A 13913-nucleotide genomic window follows, 5' to 3' on the forward strand; every position below is an offset into this window, starting at 1 on the left:
TTAAAATAATTCTAATGTCTGGCTAAGCCCCGCCCCCATCCCCACTGACTCCGCCCCCTTGTCCCCTCTCACAGAGCAGCTGAAAGTTCGATTCCCAAAAAGGCAAACTGGATTCTGAGCCACCAGAGGGTGAAAAGCTCCGTGTCTCCTTAGGAACCTGCAGGCACAAACAGCTGCAGGCTAGGAGACAGAAAGATACATCACTGATTTACTGCAATGAAACTATGTGACATCATTTAGTTTCATTGTTCTCTGATCTTCCTTAAAGCTCTGAGTCATGTGACCTCACAGGCCGGTTTAGGGATCGAGCCTCCAGCTGCTTCAGGCTCTGATCAAACAACATCATGAGTCCAAACATCCTCCTGACCGGAGGAGGTCCCCGTCCAACAGGAGGCAGGAAGAAGAGGAGGAGGAAGGAGAAGAAGAAGAAGAAGAAGAAGAAGAAGGCGGCGTTGGCATTAACTGTGTGCGCTGATCAGCGTTAAGAGTGGAAACATCCAGAAGCTTCTGAACGCTCCACAGCTGCAGAGACGACCATCACATCTGGAGGAGGAAAACAGCCCAGTGAGAAACATCACAAGGACCTCCAAGGGCAGACAGGCTGCACAAGTGGAGGTCAAAGGTCAGGGAGGTGACATCATCAGCAGCACGCACACAGCGCCTGGGCTCACCTGTGTCGGAGCGCTGTGCAGCCATTTGTCTCTGTCTCCACCCAACTTCATACAGGAGAACAAGTCACACACTGTGGGCAGGGCCAGACGCTCCTACACACACACACACACACACACACACACACACACAGAGTTAAAGATGCCTGACAGACTCAGGAGCTTCAGTCTGGATCATGAACCTGAAGCTGCTCTCTTACCTGAGCCTGACTCCTCTTCTTTAGCAGCCATTTGTCCTCCTCTTCCAGGGGGCGGGGCTGACTCTCCAACCCGGAAGTGGATTTCTTCTGCGGCGGCACCCAGAGGTCTGGATCCAGGGGGCCCTGGAACGGAGAGGAGCGGGAGGACTTGAAGTTGGAGCTGTGCTCCTCCCTGCTGGCCTTCTCCTCCCCAGGAGCCACCCAGCCAGACAGAGTTGAGGAGCCCAGGACCTGCAGAGGACTCCTGCAGGGCGAGGAGGCTTTGGCAGGGTGGAGCCAGGCCTCCAGGATGGCCTGAACCTGGGGAGGAACAAAGACAGGTTTAACTCTCCACCCGAGCCTGGACAGGCAGGACAGCATGATGCTGGAGGAGCCGTTACCTTCTGCTCCTGCTCCCTGAGGTGGGGGGGGCTGCTGTGGTTGAGCTTGGAGGCGGGGCTGTGGCTGGAGGGGGGCTGGTTGTTCTTGGCGACAGGGACCCCGTTCTTGTCCCGTCCGTCCTGCTTGAGCAGCCACAGGCTCAGAGCTTCTTTTCCACAGTTCTCCTCGCAGACGCACTGGGAGTAGCTGGAGCAGGCCTCGTTGGCCCGGCACGTTTGATCCAACGGCGCCGCCTGCTGCAGCCACGCGTCCAGGGAGGCTGCGGCGGGGCTGGTCGGGGAGGCGGGGCTAGTGGTGGGCGGGGTCTTGAGGCACTTGAGCTGGCCCAGGTTCTCGATCTCGACCGCTTTGCTCGTCTGGCAGCAGGAGGAGCAGTCGGCGGGGGCGGGGCTCAGTCCGGCCAGCCAATCATCAGAGGACCAGGACTCCTCAAACGGCTTCAGAACCTTCTGCCACCGCTCAGCGTCTGACGTCACCTCTGTTGTGCCGGAGGACGGAGTGATCAGCCAGTCGCTCAGCTCATCTTCCTCCTCCTCCTCCTCCATGGCCAATTCTGACTCATCTATCTTCTCAATGGAGAAGGAGGAGCTACTGGTGCTGGCACTGCTATTGGTCCTCTCTCTGACTGGACTCTTGTCCTGAACAAGCCACGCCTCCAGGTCTTTCAGCTGGCCCCAAGCCTTCAGGAAGTCCACAGAGGCCAGGACGGGACAGGAGGCCTGGACAGGGAGACAGACCTGAGTCTACACGGCTCACACTAACCCCCCCCCCCGTCTGTGTGTGTGTGTGTGTGTGTGTGTCGCCCTCTCTCACCTTCACCTCTGTGCCCATCAGCCAATCCTGAGGGTTCTTGCTGGACTGGTAGCCAACTGGAGCGCTGCTTGCAGGACGAGCTCCCAGCAGCCACTCAGCCAGAGCTCCGTCCTCTGTCCTCTGCAGAGACAAAGACAACATGAGCTGCAGCCGCATCCCATAATCAATACAGAGCAGCTCTGATCTGATCACATGACCGCTGGGCTGCTGCACCTCTTTACCTTTTTCTTGGCAGCGATGGGACAAGTCTGCACCACCGCTCTGTGAGGGGCGGGGCTGGGGGCGGGGCTCTGGGAGGCCACACCCTCCACAAGCTACAGACAGAAATGTAGAGAATAAGAAGTTTAAGGATGATTCCTGTGTGTGTGTGTGTGTGTGTGTGTGTGTGTGTGTGTGTGTGTGTGTGTGTGTGTGTGTGTGTGTGTGTGTTACCTGTGCAGTGATGCTGCCAAAGGAGGTGATGGCCTGCCTCAGGGAGCGAGTGTCGGCCCTGAAGCTCATTTCTGGTGTTTCCTCTGGGGTCAGACTCAGAGAGGACAGCCTGGACACAAGGGGGAACAAATCAAACACACGCTTCCATCAGGCCCAGGTCACTTACACCAAAGTGTGAGCAGTTACACTGCAGTCATTACATCATACTTCTACAAATGCTGTAGGTGAAGACAGTTCTCTCTCTCTCACACACACACACACACACACACACACACACACACACACACACACACACACTAACACACACACAGTCCTCCAGTACCAACTTCAACAGTTGGGTCTCGCCTAGAGCACCAGACAAAAACATATCTACAGCTACAGTGGGGTGTGTGTGTGTGTGTGTGTGTGTGTGTGTGTGTGTGTGTGTGTGTGTGTGTGTGTGTGTGTGTGTGTGTGTGTGGAGCAGGAGGACGTGTCTGTGCAGATCGGCAGACCGATGATCCATGAACAACAAGAGCAGGTGGACCGACACAAGCAGAAACAGTCATTATGTGAACCCACACACACACAGGCTCCACCCAGACCCTCTGTCTGTGTCTGTGTCTGTGTCTGTGTCTGTGTGTGTGTGTGTGTGTGTGTGTGTGTGTGTGTGTGTGTGTGTGCGTGCGTGCGTGCGTGCGTGCGTGCGTGCGTGCGTGCGTGCGTGCGTGCGTGCGTGCGTGCGTGCGTGCGTGCGTGCGTGCGTGCGTGCGTGCGTGCGTGCGTGCGCGCGCGTGCGTGCGCGTGCGTGCGTGTGTGTGTGCGTGTGTGTGCGTGTGTGTGCGTGTGTGTGCGTGTGTGTGCGTGCGTGCGTGCGTGTGTGTGTGCGTGTGTGTGCGTGTGTGTGCGTGTGTGTGCGTGCGTGAGCTTACTTCTCCATGCAGCTGGTCAGCTGGTTGCTCAGGTCGTTGCTTGTGTTGGAGGTCTGAAGCTGCTGTGCAATCACATCAAACTGACCTCTGAGCTGAGAGACACAGAGTCAGAGACACAGAGTCAGAGACACAGAGTCAGAGACACAGAGTCAGAGACACACAGAGTCAGAGACACACAGAGTCAGAGACACACAGAGTCAGAGACACAGAGTCAGAGACACAGAGTCAGAGACACACAGAGTCAGAGACACAGAGTCAGAGACACAGAGTCAGAGACACAGAGTCAGAGACACACAGAGTCAGAGACACACAGAGTCAGAGACACACAGAGTCAGAGACACACAGAGTCAGAGACACACAGAGTCAGAGACACAGAGTCAGAGACACAGAGTCAGAGACACACAGAGTCAGAGACACAGAGTCAGAGACACAGAGTCAGAGACACAGAGTCAGAGACACAGAGTCAGAGACACACAGAGTCAGAGACACAGAGTCAGAGACACAGAGTCAGAGACACAGAGTCAGAGACACAGAGTCAGAGACACACACCAACACTGAGCTGAGAGTTTGATTGATAATCAGCATCATGAAGAAGGTGACAGAATGATAATAAGTCTTATCAGAGCCAGAGACGTGTGAGGTCGTCTCAGGCTGGCTCCTCCCCCTCACTCACCCAGTGGAGCTGATGAAGCTGCTGCTGCAGAGTTTCAGCCTTCAGTTGCTCCAGCAGCTCGATTTGACCCAGGAGCCAAACCTCTCTGCAGCGCAGCGCCTCCTGCTGGCGGCTCACGCAGCTCTGCAACTCTGAACGCACCTGAGACAGAGACAGAGAGACAGACAGAGAGAGACAGACGGGTCAGTGGACCTCAGGTCGGCTCAAGACTGTGACTTTGTCCTGACACGACGTCGCTCATGTGACTTTGCAGCTCAGGTCAGTTGAGGCTTTATTGGGATGTCTCTCTCACTCTCACACACACACACACACACACACACACACACACACACACACACACACACACACACACACACACACACACACACACACACACACACACACACACACACACACACACACACACACACACACACAGTAGTGTAAGAGCAGAATGTAATAATGTTAAATAAACATAAATAACCACTCGCAAATTAAATCCCATCAGACTGTTCAGATCTACTAATAGATCAACACACACACACACACACTTTACCTGGATGGAGGAAAAAGAGGAAGCAGTACCAGCTCAGAGTCTCACACACACACACACAGAGCAGTCGGATGGCAACAATCCAGCAGATGAAGGAGGAAGCAGCGTTATGATCTCTCTCTCTCTCTCTCTCTCTCTCTCTCTCTCTCTCTCTCTCTTATAAACCCTCTCTCTCCCCACCCACCTCCTGTCACGTTTCCCAATAACACATAAGAACACACACACTAAACGGGGCTAAAGGGCAGGTCTCACCATGTTTTGCTTTACTGAACAATAAAGCACAATACAATTCCTCACTCACACACACACTCTATAGACTGATGGCTGTGACTCAAGTGTTGATGAATCCAACCCAAAACAACCCATGGATCAGACTGTTCTTAACACACACACACACACACACAATGAGCTGCTGTCTCATCTGGTTCACACAGAGAGAGAGAGAGAGAGAGAGAGAGACACACACACACTCAGACAATGAGCTGCTGTCTCATCTGGTTCACACACACACACACACACACACACACACACACACACACACACACACACACACACACACACACACACACACACACACACACACACACACACACACACACACACACACACACACACACACACACACACACACACACACACACACACACACACACACTATCCAGGGCAGCCACACTGAAACACTGACATGTTGTCCAGAGGTCCTCTGGGTCGAAAACTTTTCAGGTGGAACCCCTACTTGTCAGAAAAGAGGAGGAGGAGAAGGAGGAAGAGGAGGGTCTCTAACCTGTCTGGCGTTGTCTCTGAGCTGCTGCTCGGCCTTCATCACGCCGCTGACGGCCTCCTCCAGCTGATCCTGGGCCTGTCGGCACTGCTTCATCCCGCCAGCCGCTGACAGCATTCTGGACAAGAAACAGGAAGTAAATATCACATCATGTCAGACGTGTTTGGAAAGTGAGAGGCTCACTTCCTCATTCTGACTCTTTCCTCATCTCTTTCACTTCCTGCCTTCTGTTGGGATCATAAACAGGTTTCTCTCTCTTTGCTTCCTCATGTTTCTGACTCTCACATGATTTCTCTTTACACCAGGAACAAGACAACACAACAACACAGCAACACAACCAGAGAGCTGAGGAGGAAACTAAACACATTTATCATGTATCTGCAGCGTGTTGGGACCCAGCAGGCAGAGAGCCTTCAGTCTGAGTCTGAGTCAGAGTCAGGGCTCAGTCAGGGCTCAGAGGAGCTTTAATCCTGTGGCTGTGGTAAGAGGCTGACACACGGAGGTCTGAGTCCAGCTGAGCCTGCAGCTGAGCCTGAGTGAGCCTCTTAAACTGTGAGGTAACACACAGCTCTGAGGTTTCTGAGCTTCCTTTGAAACACGGTGACAGAAACGTGTCAGGGTAGAGTCACAGCTCCAGCTTCAGCTAGAGAGGGAGGGGGGCTATCAGCTGGGCCTCCTGTCAGCTGATAAGCATGAACCTTCACTCAGTGATAACAGCTGCTGACCTTCACATGAACGAGTCAAAGAGCTCCAACAGATCCATCATTAATGAATGTTGAGATGATGGACACACACTAACACACACTAACTCAGCTGCTCTGTCCTGTTTTTTGTGTTTACAGAATGTTTCCGGTCTGACTGATCAGCTGGTCGGCCGCCATTACAGGCTGCAGCTCCGCACGTACACACACCCGGAGGGAGGGGGGAGGGGGGAGGGGGCGCTCACACACACTTTCTCCCTTCTAACAGCGTACACACACACACATCACCGCGACCTATGTTGAACTTTAACTGGAGTCAAAGTCCTGAACAGATAAACAGGTTAGTTATTAAGTTATAATCCATAACAAACCTCCTGTTTACATTCAGCCGCTCCACAGAAGGATTTCCACGCGTGACTCTTTCTCCGTCAGAGTCCCATGTGATCCCAGGCTGATAAACTCTTAGTTTTATAGATAAAGATGAAAGTGGAAGCTACGTGTAAACACACAGAGCTGCGGATTGCTATCAGATCATAAACCTGTTAACTAACTTCACTCAGTGGCAAAGATCACAACCACGACATCCCACACTAGAGGTTTGAATGCGTCACGTTTGATTCTGGACTGATAATTTAAAATAATAATAATAATAATAATAATAAAAACAACGCGCTTAGAGGTCACAGGTCATCAGACACAGCTGCTTTATTGACGTAAGTCAAGCTACCAAACATCCTGGCGACTGTTTTAATACAACTCCCCCGAAAACATTAACACGCAGTGTCGGTACTGATCCAAACAGGTTCTAAGCAAACATTTTCTGTTAGCAGCTAAGCGGCTAACAGCCACGACGGACACGTCTGCTAGCTGAGCCAGCTAGCTTACACTTGTGAGGAGAACAGCGCCATTCCTCGCCCGGTTCGCGGCTAAACGCGGCTGTACTCACTGGGGTCCTTGGCTGAGCACGGCCGACTCCGATGTCATCAATAATCCGCTTGACTTTGCTGAGAGGAGAAGATAGAAAACGCTCCGATAAACGCCGGTATTTCTCCCCAGCGGCGCACAATGTCACGATAACGATAAGGAAAATCACGAAGGGGGTGGAGACATCTCGCGAGACCTGACTGCAACGCTCAACCATCTTCCTGGGCTGCCCCCTGCTGGTGGCTATTAACAACTACTCCTACTTAAAATGTCTAGAATAGAATAGAATAGAATAGCGTTTATTGTCATTGTACATGATAATACAACGAAATGCATTTGTGCTGTGCCTGAATCTTTGAACAGTAATAAATAAACAGCAATTAACTATACATAAACAACTATAAGTAAATAATGAAAAACAATAAATAAACAACACACAGTTCCATTCTAATATGTCCAAGATGCCCAATATTGCAATTGACTTCTGGGGTACTAACTTTTCTAATGTTTGATTTTGTTTAGCTCACTTATGGCCCTTACACAGAAGCTGTTCTTCAGTCTGGTGGTGCGCGTGTTCAGTGATCTGTATCTCCTTTTAGAGTTACAAGGGTGGGATGCATCTTTCAGGATGGTGTTGGCACTGCGGAGACAACAAGTCTTAAAAATGTCCTCCAGAGAGGGCAAGGGAAGTCCAATTATTTTTCCTGCTGTTTTAACAGTCCTTTTGCGTTTTTGGCGATCTGCCTCGGTGCAGTTTGCATACCAAGCTGTCAGACAGTATGTTAGGACACTTTCTATACAGCATTGGTAGAAGGCCCTGAGCAGCTCTGCAGACTGGTGGTTCTTCTTCAGTGTGCGGAGGAAGTACAGTCGCTGCTGCGCCTTTTTGACAAGGGCCGAGGTGTTCAAGGTCCAATTAAGGTCTTCACTAATGTAAGTCCCCAGGAACTTGAAGCAGAGAACCCTCTCCACCTCCTCTCCCCTAATGACAAGAGGACTGTGGTCCTCATGGTGTCTCCTGAAGTCAATGATGAGTTCTTTTGTCTTTTTAATGTTGAGTGTGAGGTTGTTGTCTATGCACCAGTCTGCCAGCTTATTGCCAGTCTATTTCCTCACGGCAGTGGGTTTCATTGTTGTTTGAAATGAGTCCAACCACTGTTGTGTCGTCGGCAAATTTGATTATTGTGGTAAGATAAGATAAGATAAGATAAGATGAAATTTTATTATCCCGAGGGAAATTACTGTGCAACAGTTACAGTACAGCAGGAAAACAAGACCCAGAAATCAGAAATCAGAAATCAGAAATCACCCAACTAGTGCAATAATGAAAAAGTGCAAGAATGCAAGTAGGTAATAAGTACAAGATAAGTACAAACAATAAGGGGGGTACGAAGTACATACAATGGGGGGGAACAGTACATGACAAAAAAAGTACATAAGGAAGTGCAAGTGCAATGTGCATCTGACTGAGGTATGAGTAATGAAAATGGTAGTTGGGTGTGTGGAAATACAGTCAAAGGTGTAGAGTGTCTATTAATATTAGAATATTATAATAAATAATAAATAAATAATAATAAATAATCTATTAACAACTACTCCTACTTAAAATGTTTACTCCTACGACTAACCCTATTTCCTTTGCGACTTATTTAATGACTACAACAACAACAATAACTGCGTGTACTATTTCTATGATTAACCGTTTTATGTTTCGCACAAACGATAATATTATCATCAGCCTGTGTGCCTGTGATGCACTGACGGGTTTCAAAGCATCACATCCCGGACACGGCGCTGTCATACCTCAGATTCTCCACAGGAGGGCGCCCCCGCTCCGCTTTGAGCCCTCAGGTTTTCTGTTATGATCAGGCTAATTCTTAAGCTTCCAAGGTCTCTTATCGATCCGAACGGATGGCATATGATCTATATTATAGATCTTTATTATAGATCATATAACATACTGGGTCTATACACAAGCGACAACACCACAATCTCGCGATGTTATCGGTACCACGTTGGCGGAATGACGTCATCGCGTCGCTGTGGCTGGTCAGACGTCGTAATGTCAACGTTCTGTATCTAAACATTGGGTTTGGTACCGTGTCGTAGATTAACGCGGAGCTCAGAGTCTGCGGGAGTTCGGGACCGACGCGGTACTACTCGGTGACGGCAGCGCGGGGAACATGTCTGCGCCCGCCGGGAACAGGAACACGAACACGAACACGGAACCGTGGGGAGGCTTCGATGACAACCTCATCCAGGTGAGCTAACATGCTAACAGCTAAGCTAACGGAGAAAACAAACAAACCAGGAATGACCAGCTGACGTGCTAACAACGCTAACTAGGCTAACTAATCACCTGACAGCCACCAGAACTGCTGAGTTAACCGACTAACGAGCCTGTGACACGGACACAGAGAGGCTAACTGACGGGCTATACTGCTAATAGACAAGCTAACTAACTAACTAACCAACCAACTAACCAGAGAGTATAACCAGGTAACTAATGAGGAGTCAGTGACGTAATCATTCAAGAAAGACATGAAGGTGGACACAAAGTAAAGAGACAAAGGATATCAGTGAGGACACAACCTGTGACGTTATAAAAATCTCTCTCTCTCTCTCTCTCTCTCTTTCTCTCTGCAGGGCAGTGGCGGCTCGGCCGTCATCGACATGGAGAACATGGACGACACGTCAGGCTCCAGCTTTGAGGACATGGGCGAGATGCACCAGCGCATGAGGGAGGAAGAGGAGGTGACAGCAGAGGCTGCAGCCACAGAGGAGGAGGAGGAGGAGGAGGGGGGGGAGGGAGGGGACGACGGAGAGTTCCTGGGCATGAAGGGGATCAAGGGCCAGCTGGGAAGACAGGTTGCTGATGAGGTAAGAGGCTGCAACAGATAGGGGTCAGGGGTCACAGTCAGGGGCAGGGAAGGTCTCATCTCTCTCTCTCTCTCTCTCTCTCTCTCTCTCTCTCTCTCTCTCTCTCTCTCTCTCTCTCTCTCAGGTGTGGCAGGCGGGTAAGCGTCAGGCTTCCCGAGCTTTTAATCTCTACGCTAACATCGACATCCTGCGGCCGTACTTTGATGTGGAGCCTGTGCAGGTTCGCAGCAGGTGAGACTCCCTGCTTCCTGCTGGATGTAAACAGCTCTGATGTGTGACCTTTAACCTTTCTCTTCTGTCTCCATCCAGGCTGATAGAGTCCATGATTCCTGTCCGTATGATCAACTTCCCTCAGGTAGGGATTCTTTTCAAACACCATGTTCCTCCTGTGAGAGACGCGTGGTGATGATCTGAGGAGCAGGAGGAGGTCCAGGTTGTTCCTCACCACTTCCTGTGTGCACTGTGCGTTTCCTGTTTGTAGAAAATCGCCGGCGAGCTGTACGGGCCTCTGATGCTGGTGTTCACCCTGGTGGCCATCCTGCTGCACGGCATGAAGACGTCAGGGACCGTCATCGTAAGAGACACACACACACACGCACACACACACACACACACACACACACACACACACACACACACACACACACACACACACACACACACACACACACACACACACGCACACACACACACACCACCGCATGTCCACTGTCCTGCACAGATACAGATCATCGTGTGTGTGTGTGTGTGTTCGTGTGTGTGTGTGTTGCAGAGGGAGGGCACTCTGATGGGCACGGCCATAGGGACGTGTTTCGGGTACTGGCTGGGCGTTTCCTCCTTCATCTACTTCCTGGCGTACCTGGTTAACGCTCAGATCACCATGCTGCAGATGCTCTCCCTGCTGGTCAGTCCCAGTACTGCGCTCACAGATCACCCACCATCATGTTGTATGAGTGAAGGAGGGTGACCTCACTTCCTGTCTCCCCCTCCTCAGGGTTACGGTCTGTTCGGTCACTGCGTCGTCCTCTTCGTCACCTACAACATCCATTTCCACTTCCTGTTCTACGTCCTGTGGCTGGCGGTGGGAGGCCTGTCCACGCTTCGCATGGTGAGACCTACATTTCCCATCAGCCCTCGCTCTGTCAGCATGTCTGTCCTCTCTGACGTCCTGTCCCTCCCTCAGGTGGCGGCGCTGCTCTCTCGTACGGTCGGTCAGACTCCTCGCCTCCTCCTCTGTGGCAGCCTGGCCGTGCTCCACATGCTCTTCCTGCTCTACCTGCACTTCGCCTACCACAAGATCATAGAAGGTCAGGCTCAGCGCTGTCAGGCTCAGCAATGTCAGGGGGGCTCAGTGATGTCAGGCTCAGTGATGTCAGGGGGGCTCAGTGATGTCAGGGGGGCTCAGTGATGTCAGGCTCAGCGATGTCAGGCTCAGCGATGTCAGGCTCAGCGATGTCAGGCTCAGCGATGTCAGGCTCAGCGATGTCAGGCTCAGCGATGTCAGGCTCAGTGATCAGCATGGTGCACTTAGATAGTGTTAATTATTGGTTTATAGATGTGGATTTGGTTAAACACATTTCAGGGTGGATCAGGTCCAGGTTCAGGTCCAGGTTCTGGTTCTGGTTCTGGTTCTGTCCTTACTGCCAGCACAGTTAGTCTGACTCCATCTGTCAGTGTTAGTGCTGCACTGCTGCCCCCCCTCATGTTTGTTGTCTGTTCCAGGGCTGCTGGACTCTCTGGAAGGACCCAACCTGGCCCCCATCCAGCGGGTGGCCAGAGACGTGCCGGAGCTGACCGCTGCTGTCAATGCCACAGTGAGGAGCCTGGGGGCGGAGCTTCTGAAGGCTCGCTGAGGCCCCGCGCACACAGACTGGACACTCATCCAGATGGTCGAGGACAGTGGACCCGGTAGTAAAGACTTGAGGACGTTTGTGTTCTCAGAGCTGAAGATGAGACAGAACCTCCTCCAGTCTCTCCTCCCTCAGAACCAGCTGTCCTTGGCCATCTGGACCAGGAGGGCTGAGGACCTTCAGACGTTCATGCAGGCGATGACCCTGCACCTGTAAAGACACGGTGACGGTTTGAACAGATGAACCTGAACGCAGCGTTCATCACTAAATGTTTCCTATGATTCTGACTTATTTAGTAAATAAACTTTCTTTCACGTTTCCTGTTTGACCTCCAGGTGGGGCTGAAGGACGTTAGGCATTAAACTGCTGCATGTTAGAGCCTCAAGCATCTATAAGGTCTCAATCTAAGCTGCAGACTGAGGTCACCTGGGTTATTTTCTGATGTTGACCTTCCTGTTTCAGGCGTGTTTATAGAGTTACTGTACAGAAACACTGCAAATAAACGTTGTGGACTTTGGCTTGTGTCTTTTCTCTAATGATGGTAAATACAGACTGACAGGTGAGAGACTCCTCTGATGTGTTCAGGCTTTATGACGCAGTCACCATGAGATAAATGCGTTACTTAGATGTTTGCTGTTCGATCATTTGAGCCAATCACAAAGCGGCGTTATGGCTCGCTCATGACCGCGTCCCCCAGCTCACCTACGAAAAGAATATACGGCCAAACGTCACCGCGCAGCTCGCTCATTTACATAAAGGGCGGGAAACGGCAGTGAGAGAAGCCAGAGTGCAGAGCAGTGAGATCTGTAGAGCAGTGAGACAGGATGAAGATCTACTTCTGCGGAAGTATCCGCGGCGGCAGAGAGGATGTGGAAGTTTACCGGAAGATCGTGAGCAAGCTGCAGAACTACGGGAGAGTGCTGACCGAACACGTGAGCTGCACGGAGCTGACTGAGAGAGGTACACACACACAGGCGAACACTGTACACACAGGCGTACACACACACAGCACACACAGCACACGCACATAGACACACAGTATCACTAACACACAACATAACGGTAGTTCTCTCTCTCTCACACACACACACACACACTAAGTAAACACTCTGGTACATTTGGTACATCAGTGACAATAGACTGTGGTATTAACACTCATGATGATTATAGTGATGATGCTGCTCCTGTCAGATACTTCTACAGATGTGTGTGTGTGTGTGTGCGCATGTGTGAGTGAGTGTGTGGTTCTGAGTGATGTCACTGACCTGCGGAGCTTCTGTTTGGACAGGAGAGGACAGAGCAGCTCCTGGGGACAGACACATCCATGACAGAGACGTGGACTGGCTGAGACAGTCTGACGGTGAGGACACACACACACACACACACAGTGTGTGTTCTTCTGGACTTCCATGATGTCATCATTGGCCTGCTGGTGGCGCTGTTGCGGCATCATGTGACTGAATATTGCATCTCGTGACCTTTGACCTGGTCTGTGTGTGTGTTTTGGGGCAGTGGTGGTTGCCGAGACGACACAGCCGTCGCTGGGCGTGGGCTACGAACTGGGCCGAGCCGTGGACATGAAGAAGAAGATCCTGTGTCTGTTCAGACCCTCATCAGGACGCAGTAAGTCCTCACACAGGACACTTCCTGTTCCCTTAACGCCTCGTCTGGACTCCTTCTCTCCTCCTGTCCTGGTTTCCTTCATTGCTCTTTCCTATCTGTAACACTTCTTCCTTCCTGCTGTGTCCTCTGCTGTCTTCCTCCTCCTTCATCCCAAACTCAGATGCTTCCTCTCCTCGCTCCCTACCTAAAGCTTCCTGTTCATCAGCCTTTAGCCCCGCCCCTCTCACAAGTATCTCTGATGTCATCCTCTCTCATCGTCTCCAGATCTGTCTGCGATGATCCGTGGCGCTCATGACGGCGAGTTCTTCCTGGTCAGAGACTACAGCCAGGAGGAGGTGGAGAACGTTCTGGAAGAGTTCTTCAGCAGTCTGAAGAGAACCTAGATCAAGAACCAGAACCGGACTGATCCCAACAAACTGTTGTGATTGAACTGTGACCTTTTGTTTCAGCTACAAATATCACAAAATAAACAGAAACATGATGTTTGTCTCTGTTCCTCCTGGAAACATCTGGTTTATTTAAATATTTAGATTCTGGTGAAAGT

The 13913-nt window shown here is 51.1% G+C and overlaps 3 protein-coding genes across 4 annotated transcripts in view; 2 read left to right on the forward strand and 1 right to left on the reverse strand.

Moving 5' to 3' along the window:
* ncoa4 (nuclear receptor coactivator 4) overlaps positions 1-7195 on the reverse strand; it is an 8282-nt gene extending 1087 nt beyond the window's left edge. The window contains exons 1-11 of one of the 2 annotated variants that reach the window (XM_076167597.1): positions 7039-7195; positions 5395-5509; positions 4079-4219; positions 3406-3497; positions 2495-2603; positions 2284-2376; positions 2063-2182; positions 1249-1968; positions 869-1168; positions 672-764; positions 1-543 (exon numbers count right to left, since the gene is read on the reverse strand). The exon at positions 1-543 is cut by the window's left edge and continues 1087 nt beyond it. In XM_076167597.1, the coding sequence (XP_076023712.1) occupies positions 538-543; positions 672-764; positions 869-1168; positions 1249-1968; positions 2063-2182; positions 2284-2376; positions 2495-2603; positions 3406-3497; positions 4079-4219; positions 5395-5509; positions 7039-7076 (1827 nt within the window). In that variant the 5' untranslated portion in view covers positions 7077-7195 and the 3' untranslated portion in view covers positions 1-537. Of the gene's footprint in view, positions 544-671; positions 765-868; positions 1169-1248; positions 1969-2062; positions 2183-2283; positions 2377-2494; positions 2604-3405; positions 3498-4078; positions 4220-5394; positions 5510-6977; positions 7016-7038 lie in introns of those variants that run through there. The other variant, XM_076167598.1, reaches the window with a different exon arrangement.
* A 1836-nt stretch (positions 7196-9031) lies between these two features.
* yipf3 (Yip1 domain family, member 3) lies at positions 9032-12263 on the forward strand. The gene is made up of 9 exons (XM_076167607.1): positions 9032-9277; positions 9663-9896; positions 10021-10127; positions 10206-10251; positions 10378-10470; positions 10669-10800; positions 10891-11004; positions 11080-11203; positions 11619-12263. The coding sequence occupies exons 1-9, from the start codon at positions 9200-9202 to the stop codon at positions 11747-11749; spliced, it is 1059 nt and encodes a 352-aa protein (XP_076023722.1). The 5' UTR covers positions 9032-9199; the 3' UTR covers positions 11750-12263.
* Positions 12264-12475: 212 nt separating this feature from the next.
* dnph1 (2'-deoxynucleoside 5'-phosphate N-hydrolase 1) lies at positions 12476-13871 on the forward strand. Its single transcript, XM_076167608.1, has 4 exons — positions 12476-12706; positions 13035-13106; positions 13259-13369; positions 13634-13871. The coding sequence occupies exons 1-4, from the start codon at positions 12571-12573 to the stop codon at positions 13750-13752; spliced, it is 438 nt and encodes a 145-aa protein (XP_076023723.1). The 5' UTR covers positions 12476-12570; the 3' UTR covers positions 13753-13871.
* The last annotated feature ends 42 nt before the right edge of the window (positions 13872-13913 follow it).

The sequence above is a fragment of the Genypterus blacodes genome, unplaced genomic scaffold (assembly GCF_046128005.1).
Source record: "Genypterus blacodes isolate CSIRO-AG114 ecotype Tasmania unplaced genomic scaffold, CSIRO-AGI_Gbla_v1 ptg000164l_1, whole genome shotgun sequence".
Lineage (NCBI taxonomy): Eukaryota > Metazoa > Chordata > Actinopteri > Ophidiiformes > Ophidiidae > Genypterus > Genypterus blacodes.